The sequence below is a fragment of the Leptonotus elevatus genome, chromosome 15, assembly GCF_054856555.1.
Source record: "Leptonotus elevatus isolate MCC_2025b chromosome 15, RoL_Lele_1.0, whole genome shotgun sequence".
Taxonomy (NCBI): domain Eukaryota; kingdom Metazoa; phylum Chordata; class Actinopteri; order Syngnathiformes; family Syngnathidae; genus Leptonotus; species Leptonotus elevatus.
The window spans coordinates 6,747,234-6,771,049 of record NC_141253.1 but is presented as its reverse complement, the minus strand read 5'-3'; the positions used below and the strand labels follow the sequence as shown (position 1 = coordinate 6,771,049).

Here is a 23,816-nt window from a genome sequence, read left to right as displayed (position 1 = left end):
TAGGGGAAGAGAGTTAGCGACAAACCACAGAAGCTCACTTGTCACTGCTTTATTTTTTTTTGGTGTGTATGATTCTCACGCTCGTCCACATGCGGCATGGCTATACCAAGATCTCCTCATTATAGGAATTATTTTTTTTGGTGTGTGAATTTTTATTTTACTTAACAGCATAAGATTCAAGATTTTTCTAAGACAAAAAAAATTGCCATTCAATCATAATCCAAAGGCTTACCAAAAATACTTTGGAACCTTTGATGATATTTTCAAAATGCAAATAATCCATACCATCCTCCTGAACAGACTCCGTAACGTTAGCATTACACACACGCACACCTCTTCAATGGTTCAGCTCTTGCTTTGTCTGGTCGCGCACAGTTTGTTCAAATGAAATCATTCAAATCCCATCTGTCCCTCCATTTGTTCTGGTGTTCCCCAGGGCTCTGTCTTGGGCTCCTTCAACTTTATTATCTACTGTACATCCTAACTAGTTTGTAAAGGTATTAATTGTATACAAAACATAACGTGGTTATTAAATTTATTCTGGACAAAATACTAACTTTTTACTGCTGACAATGCCTCAATGTGTCAAGTATCCCTTTAAGTTCTTCTGATGGCGGAGACGGTCCCAAAAGGCTTCGCTGGGTTGGCCATACGTACGTGCGAGTCGTTAGCAGGTGGCGGCAAGATCGGTGCTACTTTTGACGCAGTAGCGTGTTAGCAATGAGCTGGCGTGAATAAACAATGTAAACCTAGATTATTATTTTTTTTACATAAAACATTGATGTTATCAATAGAAGAAATAAAAATAAATACAGTACAGAGATTTTTTTTTTTTTACAGTTTACATTTTACTTTGAGTTTGTGGTATTTGCGCAGCCTAAAATTACGCAAATTGTGAATTATAGTTATTTGAGATTTGACTGGCTAATTATAATAAAAATAAAAACTGACACCAGTAATATAATAACATATTATAAAATGGAAATAAGTATAATTTAGATGCTTACGCCTCATAAAACGAGTGTCAGGATGCCCATATTATGTTTGTGTGCTTTTTCTACAACAAGCTGATTGGAATAACACTGCAAAGGCAACTTTTTTTTTTTTTTTTTTTTTTCAAAAGCAGCACACCCCAAAATAAATGTGCAACTTTTGGCTCTGATGAACAGATAGAGAGACAGCAATAATCATAGCACAAAGTCAGACTGCAAAAACCGCTGGGCCACACTTGGAACTGAAGCGCCTGCTGGCAAACCAAGCTTAATCAACTACGCATACACCAAAAAAAAAAAAAAAACGTCACAGCAACATTCATGCAAGCATGTTCCATCAGCTTGCTCCGTAGACAAAAAAAATTAAAAATAAAATAAGAATTTGTGGCGGTTGTTGATGCGCAGCTTTCCGCCACTGACCACAACCTCTTAACCGCACACGAGCAAAATGGGAGAAACACCCAAAAATGTTGAATGTGTCTGGTTGAACGAAATGTCCCGTTTGCAATCACCGATGAAGTGGGAGGACTGCCAAAAATGTGCTCGAGCTGCGTAAGTGCTGTAGGAACATGCTATAAAAGTGTTCAACCGCTTCACTTGATCAGATGGGCCGTTAAATTGGTCTTTTATCCGATCGGCCCTGCTGAATTAATAGCTGTAAATTAAGCTTACTTTCTGGTGTAGCCTTATTCATCATCACCACCCCCCCTAGAGCTATTCATTTAATTCACTTTGTCAGCCAGAACAATGGAGAACACTTGGTCATGACTCTTGCTTCAGATTTTTCTCGCTCATTAATATCTGTTTTGGGTTACTCATAAGGAGATGTAGAAGTAGCAGTTAAAGTTCCTGTAAACTGAAAATAAATCTTCAAAAATTGACGTACAAGGGAAGATTTTGTAAATAACCACGGCCAAATTAAAAAAAAAAAATTTTTTAAATCACTAAGTGTACAAAATGAGGCTACAAAATGGCCGTCCACGGAATGAGTGAAACCACGGTCATTTGAAAAATGTATGCTACTTCGTCTAGCTTCTTTCTTAACTCAACTCAATTTAAACCTAGATGTTTGAGGCACGAATATAAACCCACTTAAAGCCTCTGGTGACCGGAATATATATCCACGGGGCTGTCACAGGGTATTCTATGCCACAGCAAGAGGCGCTAGCAACTAGCTAGCTTGCAAGCTAACAGGCTTTTGGGGCTCCTCTTGGCTGTTTTAATTGCAGCCAAAAAAATCTGAAATGCTGAAAAACAATTGAATGAATTCCAAAAATACATTTGATATGACAAAAAGGACACGGTTTCAAGCCACTCATTTTATGTCACAATCAGTATTATAAAACATGCTAATCACTGTATTGCAGGTCAAATGTTTTATAGGAATCATGCATAACTTGTCACACAAGTCAGCAATATCTGTCATATAAGACCACAATGTGTCAAGCTCAAGGCCCAGATCCGGCCCACCACATCGTTTTATGTGGCCGGTGAAAACAAATCATGTCCGTCGACTTCATGTTTTTTTGCGAAAATACCAAAATTACAAATTGTCTTTGCTTATAACAATGTTGGGATATTGCGGGCATGTTTTTGTTGTCTTTTAAAAAGAAATACAAAAATAGATGAACCAACTTTTTTTTTTTTTACTTGCTCCTGATGTCATTTATGTATATGTTTTATATAAGGAGCTCATACATTTACATGGGTTCAAAGTCATAAGGTCCTGTGAGTGTAAACACATTTTTAAGTAATTATTTATTCAAACAAGGTGATTTATTGCCAATGGGAATTATAGCCTGACAAAAAATTTTTTTTTTTAGATATGTGTCTAATATAAGCTTTTCTGTCTGCCGAGCTAGCCAACTAATAGATAAGCAGTCCTGTGTAACTTTGCAGTTAGGGTAAAAACTATCACCGAGATAGAAGATATTCCCGTTGATGCTTCAAGCGACTGTTGGTTTTACTCTTGAAGATATGCAACACTGTGCAAACATTTCCCTGTCTGGTCAAAAAACATCTGTGGAGATGCAACAAAATGCCTCCTGTTCGGTGCTCCCATGTGAAATTCCACAAAAAACCACCAAAAATGTGCAGTGAACACATATAGGAGGTTTACGGTTAGCTTAGTTTAAATACCATCGCGTAGCTAAACATATTTACATACACTTACACCAACAGAAGAGCTTTAGCAACAACTCTGGCTTTACTGATGACAGTAAAGAAAAGAAAAGAAAAAAAAAGTCAATTGCGTATATTAAACATTTGTATTGTTTGTTTGTCTAATCTATCTTCGTGTTATTCAGCACTATTGCAGATCACAATAATAAATGAGTCAAAATGTTACATTAATACCGGCCTAACATGGTCAATTGCAGCTACCAATTATTATATACAAAAGTAATATGTTGACTTTGTAAATGATTCCCTTTTGCTCAAACCCATAAAGTATCAAATGTTACCAACAAATAGAAAAGAGACAATGATCTTTATTTAAACAAATTACAAAAAGGCTGCCTGCTGCCGCAATAAAAAAAATAAAAAATAAAATATATATATATATATATATATATATATTTTTTTTTTTTAACTACTAAATAAATCAAAACAGGTGAGTTTGCACAAGGCAGCAGAAACTGTTAAAGCACTGTGTTGGTGGCTTGCGGACAACTTTGGCTTGGGGTCCCTCGGCTCAAGTCCAGCGAGGTTTGGCTCATTACTGCTAAGTGCTGAAGAAGCTGGATTTCGACCAGACCAGCAACAAACATGGCCAGTATGGAGCGGTCCAAGCAGACATGGAGACATTTACATATTTAAACCGCATGTCAGGTTAACGCTGGTTTGAAAACTAAAGCCTGTCAAAAAACAATCCTTCCACGAATATTTTTCTGACATGTTGAGCAGTTGGGGAAGCTATTTATCCAAAGAACAAAACAGCTTTGGTCTGCGGGTTAAATTGGTTTTGTATTTAGGAATTTAAAGTTGACCATGAGCGGATAACATACTGTGACGCTTGACAACTTTCTTTTGTTAACATATGATCTTTTAGCCTAGGGGACAGTGCTCAACTGTTTTGTTTTCTTGTTGTTTTGTCGTTTTTGTTGTTTTCTTGTCGTTTTGTTTTCTTGTAGTTTCGTTTTCTTGTCGTGTCGGGTCGGGTCGTGTCGTGTCGTTTCGTGTTTTGGTTGTGTTGTGTTGTGTTGTCGTTTTTGTTGTTTTCTTGTCTTTTTGTTGTTTTCTTGTCGTTTCGTTTTCTTGTCGTGTCGGGTCGGGTCGTGTCTTGTCGTTTCGTGTTTTGGTTGTGTTGTGTTGTGTTGTCGTGTTGTTGTCGTTTTCGTTTTGTTGTCGTTTTCGTTTTGTTGTCATTTTCGTCTTGTTGTCATTTTCGTCTTGTTGTCATTTTCGTCTTGTTGTCATTTTCGTCTTGTTGTCATTTTCGTCTTGTTGTCATTTTCGTCTTGTTGTCATTTTCGTCTTGTTGTCATTTTCGTCTTGTTGTCATTTTCGTCTTGTTGTCATTTTCGTCTTGTTGTCATGTTCGTCTTGTTGTTGTTTCGTTGTCGTTTTGTGTCCATAGGGCTGTAGTACTCAAGTCCGCATTCTACACATTTTTTGTCCATGGCAATTTGAGTCTGACATGTCTCGGACTCGGCCATTGGACTCACAACATATTTTTATTGACTCGACCAAGTCCAGCTATATTTTTTAACGTCCTCCTTCAAGAAACTTGAAATGATTTTTTTCCAGATTATCAAAACAGACGGTCATTGACATTGGCCACCTGTGTTGTATTTCATAAAGCGGGTTTAGTGAGAATCCTGGGTCAAGACACCCTGAAATGTGGGAAACTCTGCGTCTTCCGTTTCAGAAAGGGAGGTAACTGAAACCAGAGGAAAAGAGGTAACTCTAGCCTGTTTCATAAAAGAGATCATTTAAGATCTCGGTCAGTTACCATGGCAACATTGTCCATGAATCAAACCTAGAGGGTGGCAGGTTTTTCACAATGAATCTCAAGGTTTCCTCCGTCCCCGCCTTCTTTTTGCCACACACGACATTTCATTTCCTCATTCATAAAGTCCGCTGCGGCGAGTTTTTTCGTAAATACGCCTTATAGTCTATAGCGTCAAGTCCACTTTTGTCACGAACATGGCATGTCTTTTTGACAATGACCCTATTGATGAAGGTGTTGCAATATTGGGCAGGGAATTAAATATTTGTCGCGAGATTGATATCAGATAGATCTCCCTTGCAGGATCGCACCTAAATGAAATGAATTCATGAGCTACAATTCAACAGGTTTCCCCCCCGTAAGATTATTGCGATTGCAAAAGACTACATTTAAATTCACGCATTGACCCGAGCAGCAACGTTTTCCCACGCCGCCTTCCTCTACGGGGAGCCGCTGCGGTGTTGCACTTTTTTTGTTATATTGGATTGGTGAAACTCTGAAAAGTAGTATACAATGTAAATGTTATGCATATCCAGGCAGGTTCAATCACATTAGGGACCCACTAAATGTTGTGATCCAAGATAATGAGAACAATACTCCCCATTGTACAGTAAAAATAATTTAGTGGTCAAATTATTACACTGTTAAAAAAAAAAAAAAAGAAGCATTCCAATACTTTGTACTCAGATGTTATGTCCTACAGCTCAGATGGATTGTTTGTTGCATTTTGGGGGGGGGGGGGGGGGGGTCCTCAAGTAATCGTTTCAGTGAGCTTTGATGACAGGAAGTATAAACTTTCCATCTTTAATTACAGCAAAGGCTCTGTTTGTCCACCGTGTCCGTAATTGCGTGAGTGTTGTTTATTATTGTTTGTGTCTGGGTAGATTGCTTGTTTGTGCACGTGCGCATTTATGTGCAGTTTTTCATCTCGGTTGTGGTAATTACAGATGGGCGGGGTATGAGTTAGTAAGTGCTTGAATTTCCACGGTGCCCTCACACTTTGCTTCGAGCCACTGGTATCATGTCACATGACGGTGCTTGATTTCCTCCCTTGTGTTGACCAAACATTCCCATATTAGATGTCAGCCACTTCCTCTGACATTATCTGCCAGTCGCCCCGGATACTCGACACCAAGCGCCTCTTTTTTTGTTTTATCCTTTTTCTCACTAACATCCCTATAAGATTTATTTATGGCTGCACATATTGATAAATGTGTCATTCCATGCTTAAATTAAACAACGCAATTTAGAATGATAAAAAATATAAGTGCATATAAAAAGTCTACACACCCCTGTTCAAATGCTAGGTTTTTATGCTACAAGAAAATGTCATTTAAAAACTTTTTTTCCACCGATAATGTGACCTGTACAAAAAAAAGAAAAAGAAAATACAAATATTTCAAAATTCAACATAAATATTTTACAACTTTTATCTCTATCTGTAAATATTTTCTTATTTGGGGGGAAGATGAAAATAAATGACAATCATCAAACAAAACAATTATAATACAAGCTGCCTCCCGTGCCATTTTGCTGACACAAAGCAACCTACTGAGGCTTTCACAAGCACTTGGCAGTAAACAAACTCACCTCCCTGACTTTGGCATTTCTGCTAAGCAAACTGCAGAAATCCATACAGTTTATACGTGACACTGTGTAAATAAATGTTTGTTTGTGTTGAAATGGAGCAGGGAACAAACTCTTCATACGTGTTTGCTTTGAGATTAGGGCTGATTTTCCTTCCAGTGCGTGTCCCGATGTAGCGACTGGAGCAAGTTTTGGAAATGTTTTCGGTGTATTACTGTAAAATGCTCCTCACGTTAGTGAAGATGTCTTGTGTTTGAATGAAATAGGATGCGTCAGTTGGGAAATTGGCTTGAGTTGACTACATAAACTAAACTAATTAAGGAAAATGGATGACAAAGCAGATGCATCATCAAGCCGCGAGTCTTCCAGCTCCCCACGGGGCAAACAGCTGCAGGCACGTGATACAACATCGTAGCCTACAATATTTGAGGCTTTGCTATTTAAATAAGAAAATCTCAGCATCGACAAATGTATTAAGAGTAACTCACAGCGACGCGATCATATTTAATTGAATGCAAGTTAATGTCTGTTATAACTTAAAAGGCCCTTAGGAGTCATTATGATGCTCATTTCAATATGTTTGGTGCCTGTCAGTCTTCTATTGTTGTGCAAGTTAAGATTTTTACAAGCTGAATGTGACCAAGACCCCGGGGACCATTGTTAAGCGAAGGCTAACCACACCATGTGACAGATACAAATGACATGCTTAAAACAAACAAATGCTAAAAAAAATACAGAGTTAAATTTCCATTTCATTCTACTTGTAACAGATGTTTACGTAAGACGACAAGACTGAAACTTGTTTTTAACTCTGCTATGGAGTTTGCTAGCTAGCTCGCTAGCTACTTCCTGATTCATGGTGAAATACATACTTGTAAGTGTTGATTTGGTTTTGATTGTATTTGGTTTGGTTATGTTTTCCCCATGTCACCTTTTGTGGTTAGTTAGTTAGTTAGTTAGTTGGGTCGCTCGCTCTTGTTGATTTGGTTTTGATTTGATTTACTTTTGCGATGTTTTCCCTGTTTTCTGTTTTTTGGTTTGTTAAGTTTTTGTGTCCATTCATAGTTCTCATTAGCCCGGTCTCTTGTGTCTACCAATCAGCTCAATACAAGCACGTGTCTTGACCAGGTGTTCTCTGCTATGTTGATTCTATTTGTAGTGCTTGTTTTGTTACTTTGAATGTTTTTTTTCCCCCTAGACTTCTTGTTTTTCTGTTTTGTTTTTGGGCGAAAATAGACTACTTTTTGAGAACTTCCTGCCTTCCTGTTTCCCTGCACTTGGGTCCCAACTATGCAAAACCCTGAAATCTACCCAATCATTTGGATAATTTGGAATTAGAAGTAATTCCATTTGCAACTCAAGTGGTTTAAAGAGAATTAAATTTCGAAATTGGAAATGTTGTGGAATGGTGCATTTGTATTAGCATGCTACTTTCTGGTTCATGGATAATGAAAAACGGACAGAACTCAACCATATGAGGTTTGATGAACACTGATAAACTAAAACAAAGGGAAAATTATTTAATAACACAAAGTTTGTTTTTATCCTTCCCTTAGCAGGCTACTTTCTGATTCCAAACAATAATTTGAACTGTTCAGATTAGAACAGGACCTTAGCATTTGCTTTCTAGAGGCTGAACAATTCTATTGTGCATTGAATGTTAAAATCATGAATTAAATTCACATAAAAGAGAATTCATCAAAAATTAAGATGTTAGAAATAGATGCATAGGACTCCAACATTTGTAATTTTTTGTCTTATTTATTTATTTATTTTTAATACCAAATATGTGAATTACAAAGGGCTACATAATGTTTTTATTTTAGTCAAGAACATTTCATTTCCTTTTATCCTATGCCCCTTAAATCCTTTAAAATCGCCAAATTTCTCTTAATTCCCACGGAATGTTTCCAAGTTTTAAAAACTTTGAACTTTCACTAACGATATCACATGACTTCATCCAACATGTAGAATGATTTTACTGCAGTTCATCTCATCTCACTGCACAAACTTCACACTGAAAATAAAGTTGCCATTTGCCCATGACAAAAGCAGAGACAATAATCAGGCCGAGTTGTCACGTTCCACCTAAATTCCAATGGATTTGCTTTTGGCCACATGTGCAAATATAAGCCAATGGGCCATTGTGCCACCGCAGACTGGAACAGGATGTGATTCTTTTCAGTGAGATGTAATCAGTTTGGCTGCCTGTGTGTTACAGTGAGATACTGTCATCATGCCAGCATCACTGTAGAGCCACAGCACGCTCTTCCGGACGCACACATGCATGAGTTCATCCGCTGAGGGACACTTTACAATTGTAGAGAGGAAAAAAAAAAAGTCGAGTGTACACCTGCACAAATTAACATTATGGTTGTATTATGCAGTGTTATCGGAATAGTGTGAGCTATTTTTTTTTTCTGTGTGTGTTTTGCCCTCTCATGTAACAGAATAATAATGCACTAAATCAAAATTTGATTGCGATTTAAATGTGACTCAATCTTAACATAGAAGGGCCTAAAACCCTTATTTTAACTCCAAACTGCAGAATTGTAAGGCCAGCATATGGAGGACCAAAACTGCCAAAATTCAAAAATAAATAAATGACTAAAAGTGAAAATAAAAACGGAAAAATAGAATTAAAAAATTACATTAAAAAAATACATATAAATGGAAAGAAAAACAAACTTAAAAATTATATAAATATATATATATATATATTTTTTTATATATTCGAATTATATATATTTTTTATATCCGTTTTTATTTTCACTTTGAGTCATTTATTTATTTATTTAAAATGTTGGCAGTTTTGGTCCTCCATACCAGCATGCTAACCGCAAGGCCACCATGTGAAACTTGAGCAAAAACAGGAAGAAGTTTGTCTAAAACCTAAATCGGAAGACCATTGATAACACCTGCAAGTTGCTATTTCGTTGTGCCAACTGGACTGTTGCGCAACATGTCAGGACAACAGCAAAGCTAGCACTGTACTTGGCAAATAAGTCAAAAGAGAAATAACGGGATCTAAATTGCTCCATCACATGTATGAATGATGCTTTATTTTCAGCCAACCGCCCTTGTATTACTCTCAGGTTATGAATCTGGGTTTTGTTTGGATTTCATCAGACCTTACTTTGTAAAAAAAAAAAAAAAAAAATCCCAAGATGTGAAGCGTGACCGGCGTCAGACTCGAGCAGGTAACATCATGACGCCTTTTAAAGTCACGCCTTTGCTCCTTAATGACTCTTCTTGAAATCCAAGACCACATCTCGGTTTTCTGTGCCAATCCCGAGTAATCATGAATGGACCAAATGGGCTTCAAACATTCCTCATAGACCTGCATTCATCCCGGCGCCATGCACCATTACTCCCAATGATGGCAGGAAAGAAACAACACTTTCATTAGCAGGTCTGCTTCCAGTGAGACGCGGAATGTTCCGTCGCGTTCCAACAACACGGACACAGAAAGGAGGCCTTCATGCGGCCATTGTTGTCGTCAACAAGCTCACTTAGTGTAATGGGCTTGGTGGAGCCCGCTCTACAAAAGACAAGGGGCACGGTGCGCGAATAAGAGCAGTCATGCTTACACAGATTACACATCTGAGAGAAGAGAGAATCATTTGTTGTAGTTTACAGAGCGAGCACTCAAAGGGCCGCGTTGATTTCTCCAAAATAGGCACCTTAAATATGATGTAATTTTAAATAACGACATTCAAGGAGAAGTTTTTTTTTGACAAAAATGTGTTCTATGCAACCCCACAAGTCTAAATGTGGTATTTTGGTTAATATTGTGTTAGTGGAATATGAGTCAAGCTGCAAAATCCAGCTGTTTCTATGACTATCAGAGGGCGGCCATTTTGCCACTCGCCGTCGACTGAAGATGACATCAATGTTGCTTGGGTCTCAGGTAACAACCAATCACAGCTCAGCTTTAGAAAACAGGTGAGCTGTGATTGGTCGTTACCTGAGCAACATTGATGTCATCGTCAGTCGACAGCAAGTGGCAAAATGGCTGCCCCTTCAGATGGATAAAAACAGCTGGATTTTGCTTCATAACTCATAATGTAATATTAAACAGAATGTCATATTTAGACTAGTGAGGTCACATATAAGATATTATTGTCAGAAAATGTTTACAGTTGACTCCCCTTTAAGGGTAATTTCAGCCTGAAAGAACAGCCCAAAGTAGTTTTGAGAATTACGGCTCTTTGGCTCGGCTCACTTAAAAGAGTCGGCTCTTTCGGCTCCCAAATGGCTTTTCAGATTTTTTTTTGTCTTACTTAAATTAATTTATTATAAAAGATAATAGTCTAGGCCATATCCAAAGGTCTGAGACTACCACCACTGATGAAAAATACTGAACTTGTAGAGCAAGCGTTACAAAATGGCTCTCAGATCTTAGGCAACTCGTTCAGCAACAAGCGTATCAAATCTCTCTGCTCGGGTAAAATGACACAACATTTGAATTCGGGGAAAATCAAACCAGCAGAAATTCTTTAGCAGGAACAGAACTCTCCAAAGGTGGTGGTTTGGTTTGTCGTGTCAAGCATTTGGCTAATTGAACTGTTTTTCTTCCGTGATGCATTTGGTAACACAACCACGGACATTTTGAGGATACGATATGAAATGGAGATCACTTATGAATTCCATCGAGTATTTTTCATTTCTGCGAGTTTAGTTTTTAACGCTCAATGTAATTTTCTTGTGAAAACATTTCAGAGCCTATTAAGTGATTATGAATAGTGTTCTTCAGTCACAGAGAAAGAAACGGCCAAGAAAGCACAATTGTCCATTTAGGGGCGCATTTCATTTGTCACGCTCTATCTACAAGCCTTACAGCTGATTTGAGCTTAAAGGCTTTAAAAAAGAAGAGATTGTCCTTTTCAACTCTACGCGGCAGAGCGAGAGTTGTTTATTGAAATATTGAGCTGGCCGCTCGAAGTCAGACGGGATCTGGGCGGACATCAAACCGCCGCTGATTAGCTTTAAAAGTGCGAGTGGAAGGCAGCGCCAAGTCGTGTGGTGTGTTTGCGTATTGTCAGCGCGGAAGGTTATTTAAGGGACACGAGAATTCATTGTTTACTCCTCTGGAGATTTTGTGGGCTTAAATGCAATGAAGCCTGTGATTACGCGGGGGTTTCAAAGTCGCCGTGCACGCAGTGTTACTGTAACACAATTGTTGGCAGAGAGTTTTATAGTCGTGTAATTAGGGTTTTGTAGCTTGTTAATTAGATTTATGGGAATTGACTCTAAAGTGGTTTTAGGGGAGTGCGAGTGTTTCTTAGTCTGCTAAATCTGTAGAAGTGTCTCGTATAGAGCAGTTGTATGCATGTTATGCTCTGTATCTGAGATGAATATGAACTCATGAGAAGATAGTAGGAAATTGTAAAAAACAAAAGATTATAGTTATATTATATTCACCATTATGTTGTTCTACGCCATTCACTTTAAAATTGTTGTAAAATTATACAGCATTTTATTCTTCACATTTTCACACTTCAACATGTTACAAAAATTCACAACTTCCGGGCTCCCATTTTTCTTATTCTAAAAAATTACTTCCCCACCCCCCCAAACTTTGCGTTTTTCACCCTAACATTCCCCATTCATTCTCGATTGCACATTCAACATTACACATTCGTCCTGCTACAATTTTCACATTTTTCAACAGATTTTCACCGTTCCAACTTCACCATATTCCAAAAATTCACGCCTTCCGGGGTTCCCCTTTTTCTTCTTCCCAAAATGTACTCCCCCTTCTTGTCTGTGGGCACCCCCCAACAAGGCCACCATATTGGACAACACATTAGGTACACCCCAGATTCTTTTATGTCGGCGTCCCAAATACCTACCACAAAACGTTTCCAAAATGTCAAAATTCAAGCCAAAAATTAAGACTTTTTGTTTTTATGACTTAAATTTCTGAATACTTTTCAAGCTTTTTCACTTACACATTTTTTTGTCCTACATGTTTTTCAAATGCAAACAATAAATTCACTTTTAAAAAGCTTTTTTTAAGTAATGCCAAAAATGTCAATTATAGATTTTGCACACAAAACTGTTTCTTAATCTGCCGGTTCTGACTTTTAATGTCCTGAGCCGTCTGCCAGTCCGGGATGGGACGGGTCCCTGAGGATTTATGTTGCCGTCCTCAGGCAGGAAGAACTCAATACTTCCTCCAAGGATAGAAGAAAAGGAGCAGCCAGTAATCCTCTGGGCTGTGGTGAAAACCTGACTGCCAAATATTTGATAATATGCGCCTTTTTTCATCGAAGTGAAGAAATAAACCTTCATCATCTTAGCAAATGACGTTAAACCAAATAGCTGAAATGATTTAAAAAAAAAAAAATTTTTTTTAAATCTTTCCAGCGCTACCATGAACTTGAAAGTGCATCTCCACGCAGACGCCACATGTTGACCACAAGCGCTGTCATTGGCCGCTTCTGCTTTCTTTCACAAGTTCCTGAGATTGTTGTGGACGTTGTTGATGAAAACAAAGTCGAGGAAGTGGAAGGAAAGACCTCGCGGTCCGCTCCATTTTGTGTAACACGCGTCTCCTGAGCAATCTGCGCTGTAAACCTTCTGACCCAACAATCTAATTTGAGGGAAAAGTACGACGGCAACCATTATTGCACGGGGGAGTTTGAGTGTGTAGGTAGTTATTTAGTGAGTGTTCAGCAACATGTCACAAAGTGAAATGAAACAGATACACGGTGAGGCCCACAGGTATTTTTTCATTGCTGTTTGTTTCTTTGCTGGGTTAGGCAAAAACCTGCAACCCAATTTTGTAAGAGGACTACGATGTGTCCAGAAAGAACTTTTAGGTTCAAATTTGGATAAAATGTTGATAAATGAATAAATAGTCTATTCCATATGACATCATTATCCACCAAACTAGAAAGTAGCAATACTTTTGAGTTTACGCCTTATGTTGTTGTCTCCTGCCTGCCTCGTTCTTGTCAGAGCGCACACTGCCGAAACTGCGCTGGCCACAAAATGTGGTTGCGCAAACAATTCAACCGTGGCGGATGGCGGCGCTCCAAAGACTGCTATTCTAGTTCCCATTGTAAATCTGAACATCCCTTCCAAAACGCATCAATGACAATGCTTGCTAGCGTTCTATGCCAGTCAACGTCGATTTGAAAGCACATAAGCGCAAGATGTGGACTGTAAAATATGAGACACAGCGGTATCAGCTGTGAGCGGCAGGACTTCAAAAAGGGTTGCATTTGCATGGTTTTCATTCATTCCCACTTTTAACACAGCATGCAAAAGCCCTTCATGGGGTGACTGAAGGTTTGTTTTCAAGGACGCTATAACACGTTCCATACATCCCAGAGATGCATGGTATACCAGCTACAATAATGGAAGCTTAACATAAAGTAGGGGTCAGCAACCTTTCCTGTCAAAAAAGCCCCTTTAGGCCAAATAAATAACAAAAAATCTGTCTCTAGCCTCAAAACATTTGAACATTGTGATGAATAATACAGTGTGTTAGTGTTAGTCTAATGTACTGAGGGACCCAAGAGCTAATTAGAGCTGTACCATAACAGAAAAATATGCATCATCCAATACGTAGAGATTAATTTTCTTCTACCTTTCATCTTCAGTTTTTATTAATTTATTAATTTATAAATTTTAAGCTTTGTGTTTCTTTTCTTTTTTACATTTTTGGCAATTTTATTGACATATGGTAATTTTTTTCTTTCTTTCTTTGGACATTTTATGGCTTTTTTTTTGCCATCAATTTCATAAATTTCATTTTTGGGCAATTTTATGAGCAATCTGTGGTAATTTTCAGGATTTCTTCTTTTGTTTTGGAACATTTTATGGTTATTTGTGAACATTTTCTTTACTTAAATACAATTTCTGACTTTTTGGGGGCATTTAATGGTAATTTTCAGGATTTCTTCTTTTGTTTTTAGACATTTTATAGTTACTTTTTAAATGTTTTATTTTCTGCCTTTTTTTTAATGAAATTCTCTGACGTTTTTCACAATTTAATGGACATTTTATGAGGGTTTTTTTTCATGGCAATTTTATGGACATATGGTAATTTTTTTCTTTCTTTCTTTGGACATTTTATGGCTTTTTTTGCCATCAATTTCATAAATTTCATTTTTGGGCAATTTTACGAGCAATCTGTGGTAATTTTCAGGATTTCTTCTTTTGTTTTGGAAAATTTTATGGTTAGTTATTTGTGAACATTTTCTTTCCTGGCTTTTCTTAATTCAAATTTCGGACTTTTTGAGGGGCATTTTTGTGGACATTTTATGGTAATTTTCAGGATTTCTTCTTTTGTTTTTGGACATTTTATAGTGTTTTATTTTCTGCCTTTTTTATTCAATTCTCTGACATTTTTTACAATTTCATGGACATTTTATGTTAATTTTCTTATTTTCCTCTTCCTTTTTGGACATTTTATAGTCTTTTGTTGGGCATTTTTAGGTATTTAAATAAAAAAAAAACATTTCATCTACCGTTTGTCTGTTTTTGAAAATTGTTAAACATTTATTTTTTAATCTAAATAATTATTTCATTTAAAGAATATTTGATCTAAAAATAGATATTTTTGATTCATTTATTTTATTGCTACTAATTGTTTTACAGATCCTCAGTGAACCACAGGAGAAAGACCCACATATGGCTCTAGAGCCGCAGGTTGCAGACCCCGCCCGGGCACAAGGGATACCACAGTGATGTAATGTCATTTTTGTTACATTTTACTCGCCACCAAGGATCTAAAATGCTGCTGGGTGGTTTGGGGAAGGGAATTATATCGTGAGGGCCAGCAAGACCCGCTTTAAAATAACAGCACTTAAAGCTTCTGGGTGTTAGAGTAAATGGTGGCGTATAATCCCCTCAGCTCCCAAGCAGCATTAGCTGAAATTCCTCAATAATAGGCAACATGACTCTGTAGGGACTCGTGCCTTAGTGAGATGTTTGTAATACTGGAAGGGTCAGCGAAGGGCGCAGACAGACAGCCAGGCGGACAAGGAGGCTCAAGTGTGCCTCTGGTTCGGGGAACAAGGTGCCTCTTTTTTTTTTAGGGCGATTTCAGACCTGAACCATTAGGATCCATTTTTCCATCATAACAAAAGACGTGGCGGAGCGGGGTTGAATGTTTGCACAGCTGATTATTAACACCCGCACCTCGCTCCACTCAAACAAGTCGCGAGCGGAAGAGAGGAAAGTGGCAACTCCAGTCCCGTTGAGGCGTAATCCGTGTGTTTGGTCTTTGTCAATTATATTGAAAGTCTTAGGGTGGAATCAAATTTGTGAGTGAGGCCTTGTCCGCAAAGACGTCATGTGCGAAAATTTAACAAATGGAAAGAGTATGAACACATGTTGCACGGCAATACGTCAGGTGACACCCATTAATTGGACATGCCATTAAGACTTTCATGCATTCACGGTCATTCGGCGCAATACATACCATGAGTGCATCATCATCATCATCATCATCATCGCTTTTCACGCTATGAATGATGACTAGTGATATCCAGCGGGTCCACTTATTGAGCCACTAATAACACATCCTTGTGCTTGAAGGCTTATGAGCTGCTAAGCCACAGCACATATGTTTTGGTGCTTTGTAGAGTTAGCAAATCCAGGTCCAGGAAGTAAAAACCGTGCCACAGTTTGGCTTTAGCCATTGATGCTAGCTAGCTCCCTAGCAGGTAAACTAGACCCCATGGGAGCTAATTAGGGAGCTAGCTAACTAGCACCTGGGCTAAAGCCAACTTTACTTTCTGAACTTGGATTTGCCACCTGTGGTTGGTATAGTTTAGAACGACCATTTCTACTGCAATGTAACCCTAACCCTAAGTGACATCATAGAAGTATTTAACAATGAAGAAGAATAAAACACAGACAAAAGTTGATATCAAGAAACAAACATTTTCTGTCATTGACAGTCACTTTTCAATCGCGTTAATGAACAAATGGAAACAAATTAAACACATAAGCACATTCATCCACTTTTTTTTTTTTTAATCACTTGACTTATATATGAATGGACTATAAATATGCCCCAGAAGGCACTGTTACTGACAACTTCTGCCATTTTTTATTCGTTTTCAGTGTGTTTTACGCTAGTAGAATCTCTCTATGGAGTAATAGAGACTCTCAAAGAACGATCTTCACTGTGTGCATCTACCTCAAGGATGTAACGATATCCAAATGACACAAGACCATATTATCCCGATATGAACCTCACAATACGGTATTACGATATTGTGGAGAGTTTGGAGATGCAAAAAAAAAAAAAAAGCTCACGATACCGTAAAAAACTGGGTTCCTCCACAAACGTTCCTCTTTATCTGGCCATTATAAATAGGTGGCCAAAATATCCCTAATTAAAATTAAACCGCACTAATAAACTAACCACCTGACGGGTGGCCTTTTTACAGATGTGCTTCTTTTACTATGACGAGGATTACTTTTTAATATTGCGATATTGTCATTACATCCCTAATTGACCAGTCTGTATATTTTCTCAGTATTGTGAATTGTAACTGACAAAAGTTAGACTTACTAGTACAACCCTATGCTATACACGGTGGCATTTTCTCCGTAAAGTCAGAAAATAATGTGACAAGGCAGTAGAGAAATCAATGGATTCAAGTGAGGTGAGCCTAGCGAGTGGCAACGTAAGATGGCTGCCGGTGAGGAAGCGGCATTGTTCGTCCATTCCTTTAAACGCAACACACAGACTAGCTAACCTGAGCTAACAACAGCCAACGACACTCTCATTGGCTGACTCCCACATCACTCAATAGGGTAGGCTCCGCCTTTTAAAGCCACATACATTCAAACGTATGGCTACAATATGAGGATGGCAAACCCAACTGGACAAAAATTATACCTGCACCTTTGCATTGGTATTATGCACAAAGCTTTAAAATATATCTAATAAATATGTGGCTGTTACTTCGTGGATTTTGTTCTATTGGGTGTTGCTATGAAACGTAACCCTCACAATTAACAAGGATTACTGTATTTTCATTAAAAAAAAAAAAAAACTTGTTAAGTGCTATGATTCTGATTCGAATGTCAACCGGTTCCAGCTGGTGAACTTTTTTTTACTTTTTTTTTTTACTTCTGTTTATAAAAATAACCACTCCAAATAGCTTCTGTTTGACACTGACCTGGGAGAAATTGAGTCCGTTGAGGGGATGACACTGCTCCTCCACCTTCTCCACAGCTCCCGTCCTCTTCCTCATCCTCTCTGCCTCCTGGGCCAGGTACAAGTCCAACACCGGCACCCCTCGAGTCTTAATGTCCGCCTCGGTGAGCGAGTTAACCATCAGCATGACCCACACGGGCCGCTTCCTCTCCCAGTTTCCAGCGATGGCGTTGAAGAGGTAGTCCGCATAGAGTCCCTTCCCTCTCTGATCCGGAGTCATCCACGAGGGCATCATGAGTTTGACATACTCCAGGTGCCTCTTAAGTCTGCGATAGATGTCTCTGGGGAGAACGTCCTGCAGGTTCTCACCCTGAGGAAGCAGCTGGCAGCTGGTCAGGGCGGATATGGTGTAAGGGTCGGTCAGGTCGAGCTCAAAATAGACGATGTTGCTCTCCTGGAAGGCCAGCTTGGAGTTCTCAGGGATGAAGTCCCACACGCGGGTGTAAGGGACGTGGATTGTGCCGTAGAAATACGAGGGAGGGTCTCGTTTGATAGTCCACAGGAAGGAGTTTAAGTCGGTTTGCTGCAGGGGGAGAATACATGTTATTTTCCTGCATGCGGTGATACTTGCGATTAACAATCATCCTTGTCGTGTTTCGAATCTGTGGGGTTGGGTTTTTGTTTGATTTGGGGGGTTCATGTTCTTTTTTGTCTGTTACCCTCATCTCGTTATGTGTAACCACGTCCAACTGTGTGTCTTCCCTTCCCCTGTGTGTCAACCTATCAGTGCCCTCAGCCGCTTGTGTCTTCCCCAGGTGTGTCTTGTCAAGTAATTAGCAGAAGTGTATTTAGTTTGTGGGGTTTGTTCAGTCGGTGTGGGTGCATTGTCTACGTTACGGAAGTTCGTGTGTCTCGTCACTGTCACAGCCGAGCCTTCGTCACTGTCACAGCCGAGCCTTCGTCACTGTCACAGCCGAGCCTTCGTCACTGTCACAGCCGAGCCTTCGTCACTGTCACAGCCGAGCCTTCGTCACTGTCACAGCCGAGCCTTCGTCACTGTCACAGCCGAGCCTTCGTCACTGTCACAGCCGAGCCTTCGTCACTGTCACAGCCGAGCCTTCGTCACAGCCACAGCCGAGCCTTCGTCACAGCCACAGCCAAACCTTCGCCACAGCCACAACCAGTCAAGGAAAGTCAGATCCTTTCACGTCACGCTCGTTCCAGTCTAGTTGCGTCCTGTCCAGTCACGGCGACTAGTCTAGTCACGTCCTGTCCAGTCGAGCTACGCTATGTCAGGCCCAGTCCAGTTATGTCCTGTCCACGCCCATCAAGTCATGGTTGTCTGCTCACTTTTTTTGCTATGTTTCATTAAAGTTCCACACATTGCACTTGGGAATAAAGTGCCTCGTTTCCCTACATTTGGGTCCTCCATCCCTCAACCACTCACGTCCCACATGACAGTCCTGAGATCGACTAGTAATTGGATTTAAAATACAGTTTTTGTGACGCCAGTCTTGGAACTTTTCTGACACAGCTCATACATGTTTTTTGGAATGTAAGAGGAAGCAGGGGGGGGGGGGGGGGACAGGGAGAACATGCAAACTCCACATGGGAATGCCATCGCCAAGATTCCAACCCCGGTCTGTAAAGCAGACGTGCCAACCACTAACAACACGCCTCAAAACACAAAGAGGGTTTTAGGCCTGGGTTCAGTATGTATTATTTTAAATCTCAACACCCAGCCACTGGAGATGGCAATCAGTTCTCAATGTTTATGAGAATTAAAAAGTTCAACCTCTTAAAACAGATGTAAAGAACATGTTGTAGCAACCTATAATGTTACAATTTCCTGAAAATTTAATAAAATTTGCACTTAACTCGATCAAAAATGCAATTAAAAAAAAATCCTGACTCATATTGTAATAACACTTTAATAATAATGTAATACTTTATTACATTAGTGGTGATTTATTACATTTTCAGGCGGCCTTTTTTTAATGTAAAACTTGACAGATAATACAATATACATGTTAGTTTTCAGTCCAAAGTGCTACATTTGGTGTTTTAATGATTGTTACATACATTCACAGAAAAAAAATGGTGTTAAATGTTTCAGAGTTTAATTCAACCTCCAACGTGTATTTTTTAACACTGATTTAAATAGTGGTCAGTGTTGGAGTTATTTGACAGAGTTGATTAATTTAGTGTTAAAGCAACTCTCGAGAGAGTTAATCAAAGTAAGCTCCGCCCACTTGATTAGAACTGCTCTACCGTGAAGACTTCTGTAAGTGGAAAGTGTTTCAGTTACAGTAAATGTGCCTGTTCTTTTTTATTTTTTTATTTTTTTTAAGATTTGTTCATGTTAGTCAATCAAAGATGTGTTTAGTTCACTGTTACATAAAAGTTTTAGTTATAGTAATGGGCATCCTACCAATAATTTCCTGAATAAATATATATATATATATATATATATATATATATATATATATATATATATATATATATATATATATATATATATATATATATAAATATCAAATTAAGTCCACATTTTATTACATTTTCAGACGTTGCTATATTACATTTGAGGAAAATTCTTACATTGCAGGGTGCTACACAAGTGTTGACCACTTGGGGCAGTGATGTACACTAAGGATCAGAGCCTCTGCTAAGGGGTTAGAAAATGCTCTGTTGACATCTGTTGGAATTTATGCTTTACTAGAATTCAGACAATGCTGTCAGAAAAATTAAAGTCCTGAATGTCGCTTTCACTTTATCAGTGCACTTGTAGTTTAGTGACCATGGAATCAACAATTAAATGAGCATTTCAGCAAGCCAGTCGTGTAAAAGAGAAGTTATTTCATGCCTTGCACATCAAACAGCGGCTGTCTGACACTCACCCAAGAGACTGTTTATTAGCCGTGTGCTAACAGAGCCATAATGACTTATTAAGAGGCCACTTGGGAGCAAAGTGTCAAACAAACAATACACATGATGTCACATGATCAGACTGCGGATTAGCCGTTTCAGTGTTTGCAGATGGAACTGACTTGCAAAAATAAACTAGAGGCTGATTGTGGACTGAATGTGTATAATTGATGGCTTTGTTACTTGCAGAGCCCGCTTTAGAGTTGTGGACAAAAATTCTGGAGTGGCTGCAATTCTGTGAGCTTCAGCATTTATTTATTTATTTGTATTTTTGTATTTTTTTTTATTTTTGTATTTTATTTTTGTATTTTTTTTGTATTTGACCCAGCAAGTCGTAGCCTTTTTTTTTTTTTTTTTTAAATTAGACAAATTACAGGTTCATCAATTTAATATCACAAAGAATGATACACTACAATAGTAGCCCATGTTCTACACATTCTAAGTATACCGTGACGAACCACTGGAACCCTAAAGCCACAATATATTTAGGTACTCCAGAAAGAAAAGATGCACCTTTTCTGAACTATTTTACAGTTAATGCCCAATTTAAAGGGTGTCAATAATCTACAAATACCAAAAACACCAGTTGAAGATTCAGTTAGAAGACACCATTAACATGATTTTAATATGCTGTACCTATTTTATCGTTGTGCCTTGCAGCTTGGACTATACTCTTAAAAACTATAAATACATGAATGAATGGATGAATAAATAAATAAATAAATAAATACATACATGCATACATAATAAAGCTTATTTTTTGTTTTGTTTTCCAAACCAATACCAGTACGAGTACTCACAGATACCACTAGCGCATAACATTTCTCCAATAAACAACGACAGATAATTTTAAAGATAGAACTATATATCTCAATATAGCATTTTTTTTTTCAATAAAATGACATGATATTAATAAAACAAATATAAATTCTTCTCATTTCTCACTCCTGATTGTAAAACGACCACTAGGGCCGATTAATGGTATCGGCTGTCGTTTGCGAGTACCGATACCTTAATATGATGCTTTTAATTGTGTCATTTTTTTGCAGTTAGAGCCATGGACTTGGCAGCTTCTAAATATATTTAATATATACTTTAACTCTCTAACTAATCCTCTCAACCAATTAGCAGAAAACATGGAGTGAGCAAAGAGTTTTGAAAACAATGGATGGCAGCTTGTGAAGTTGGGTCGATCATGTTTCTATAAATATATTTAAAAAAAAAAATTTTTAACATCTATCACACATTTTGTTATTTTACAGGTCAGATAAAGGTGTGCTGTAGCAGGGTAGCAAACGTTCAGTTTTGGATTTCATTTAAAAAAAGTTCACCCCCCCATTTTTTGGTATTAGTATACTTCTTTTTTTTTTTTAATCATCATGTGACATCTCCTATTTGAATCTGAGATGTCTTTTTGAAAACTACTGCATGCAAATAAGACTGTAAGGCAGCCTTGCCAAATTTGGGTCTGGACTGAAAATATGATCAATGTTTCAGGTCACCTGTAAAATATATATCTCATTCATTAGCCTATGATCTATCTATCTATCTATGACTTACTTTTTTGTTGAGCTCACAGTTGCTCGAGTCCGGTCTGATCCTCCACGGGTCGCCTCGGACCACCAGAACCAGGCATGAAAGGGCCAGTGCGCTCAGAGTGCCTCGCATCATCGTGACTCTCTCCCCGACCCCCCCTCCCAAAAAAAAAAAAAGTATTCCGAACTACTCCTCTTAAGTCATGCGCGAGTTGGACCGTCCACGGCTCCACGCGGCCACGCCAAACAAAACGGTCATGCTCACGCGTCGAGCCCGCACTGGGACTCGAGCGGTGGTGGTGGGTCACTTGTTGGGCTTCCTCTTCTTCTTCTTCTTCTTCTTCTTCTTCTTCTTTTCCTTCACTCACATCACATCGTCTGCCCTGTCAGAGCTTTTCTTCTTCCTCTATTCTTCTCCCGGCTGCGCGGTGATCCCAAAGTGGGTGCGCGCAGAACCACGCGCGTCAACCGTGGACCTAGAAAAGTTGATGTGAAATGGAAGCACCACCAAAAAAAAAGAAAAAAAGAAGAAAAAAAAAAAAGTCTCACGTCTCACTAGTGCTTGACTGTTTTGATTTGCATCTCTATGCGTGTGTCCACATCTCCGCTGTGTTTGTGTGCGCGCACAAGCATCTCTGCTGTCAGGGATCTACCCCCCCTGTCGTCCGCAACCCACCCCTCCGCCCACCAGACCCCCCCTTACGCACACACAAGCACATCTAACCTTACTTTAACCTTAAAGCACCTCTCACCCCCCCCCCCCCCCCCAACCCTCACATTGAATGATTAACGTCATATAGGGACAGTGTGAGTGCGCAAACAGATTTATGACGCCCACGACCGCAATTTGAAACTTTCTCTCTCGTAATTGATTTCTATTGAGATTAAAAAAAAAAAAAGGTGAGAAGCCCATTTCATGCATAAATGCGTATTAGGTGCAATTTGCGTTTGCCCGCAGGCAAAGACGAGCGGTGCCAGAGGAAGATGCTGGCGATTAGCGATTATAAAAAGCCCGACGAAGTGAGCGCAATTAACATGAGAAAAACGCGCAATAACGAGGCGCTTTGCACCGCAAATTCATGAAGATGGGGGGGCAGACACTCAATTAGCGCAGGCGCACAATTAGCGACATTAGCAAAATCAAATTAGAGAGGCTGAAGGATTTGGTGAATTCGAACGATGACAAAATGCCATCCTGTTATTCTATTTCGTCAGTCGTCGCGCATTTTACAACTCAAAAAGTCACAAATGTCAAACTTGACTAACGTCGTGTGTCCTAAATGAGGATTTAAGAGTTGCAAATGACAGTTGAGGTCCTAAAATTGCGCAAATAAAATTGCTTTGAGTTGTTCTGGAGGAGGTATGCGCAATTGTTCCAAGGGAGCAGAGGGCACATTCACATAAATCATGTTGTCAAGTGTGAGTAAATGACAAGGACAGAAAAAGCAGATTCCTCGCCATCTATTGTGAACATTTCCGGAAAGCCAAACGCCTCTAAAGGCTCCATTTCTGTGTGCAAGTATAACAATTTGTTAGAGTGTGCAGAAATTCACTATCAATGAACGTGTTCATTTTTTTTCTCCATCAAATTTGAGAGTGTATCACCACAACGCGTTCAAATGTTTGCACACAATACACACTAAGCAAGTGGATGATTAAAAACAATTATGGAGCACTTTTTTTTTTTTGCCAAG

At 38.8% G+C, this 23,816-nt stretch overlaps 1 protein-coding gene across 1 annotated transcript in view; it reads right to left on the bottom strand.

Annotated features, from left to right (window-relative positions):
• Positions 1-22,719, bottom strand: part of trabd2a (TraB domain containing 2A) — a 53,743-nt gene extending 31,024 nt beyond the window's left edge. The window contains exons 1-2 of the mRNA XM_086096924.1: positions 22,148-22,719; positions 17,682-18,242 (exon numbers count right to left, since the gene is read on the bottom strand). Of these exons, the coding sequence (XP_085953050.1) occupies positions 17,682-18,242; positions 22,148-22,258 (672 nt within the window). The 5' untranslated portion in view covers positions 22,259-22,719. The remainder of the gene's footprint in view (positions 1-17,681; positions 18,243-22,147) is intronic.
• Positions 22,720-23,816: the final 1,097 nt, after the last annotated feature.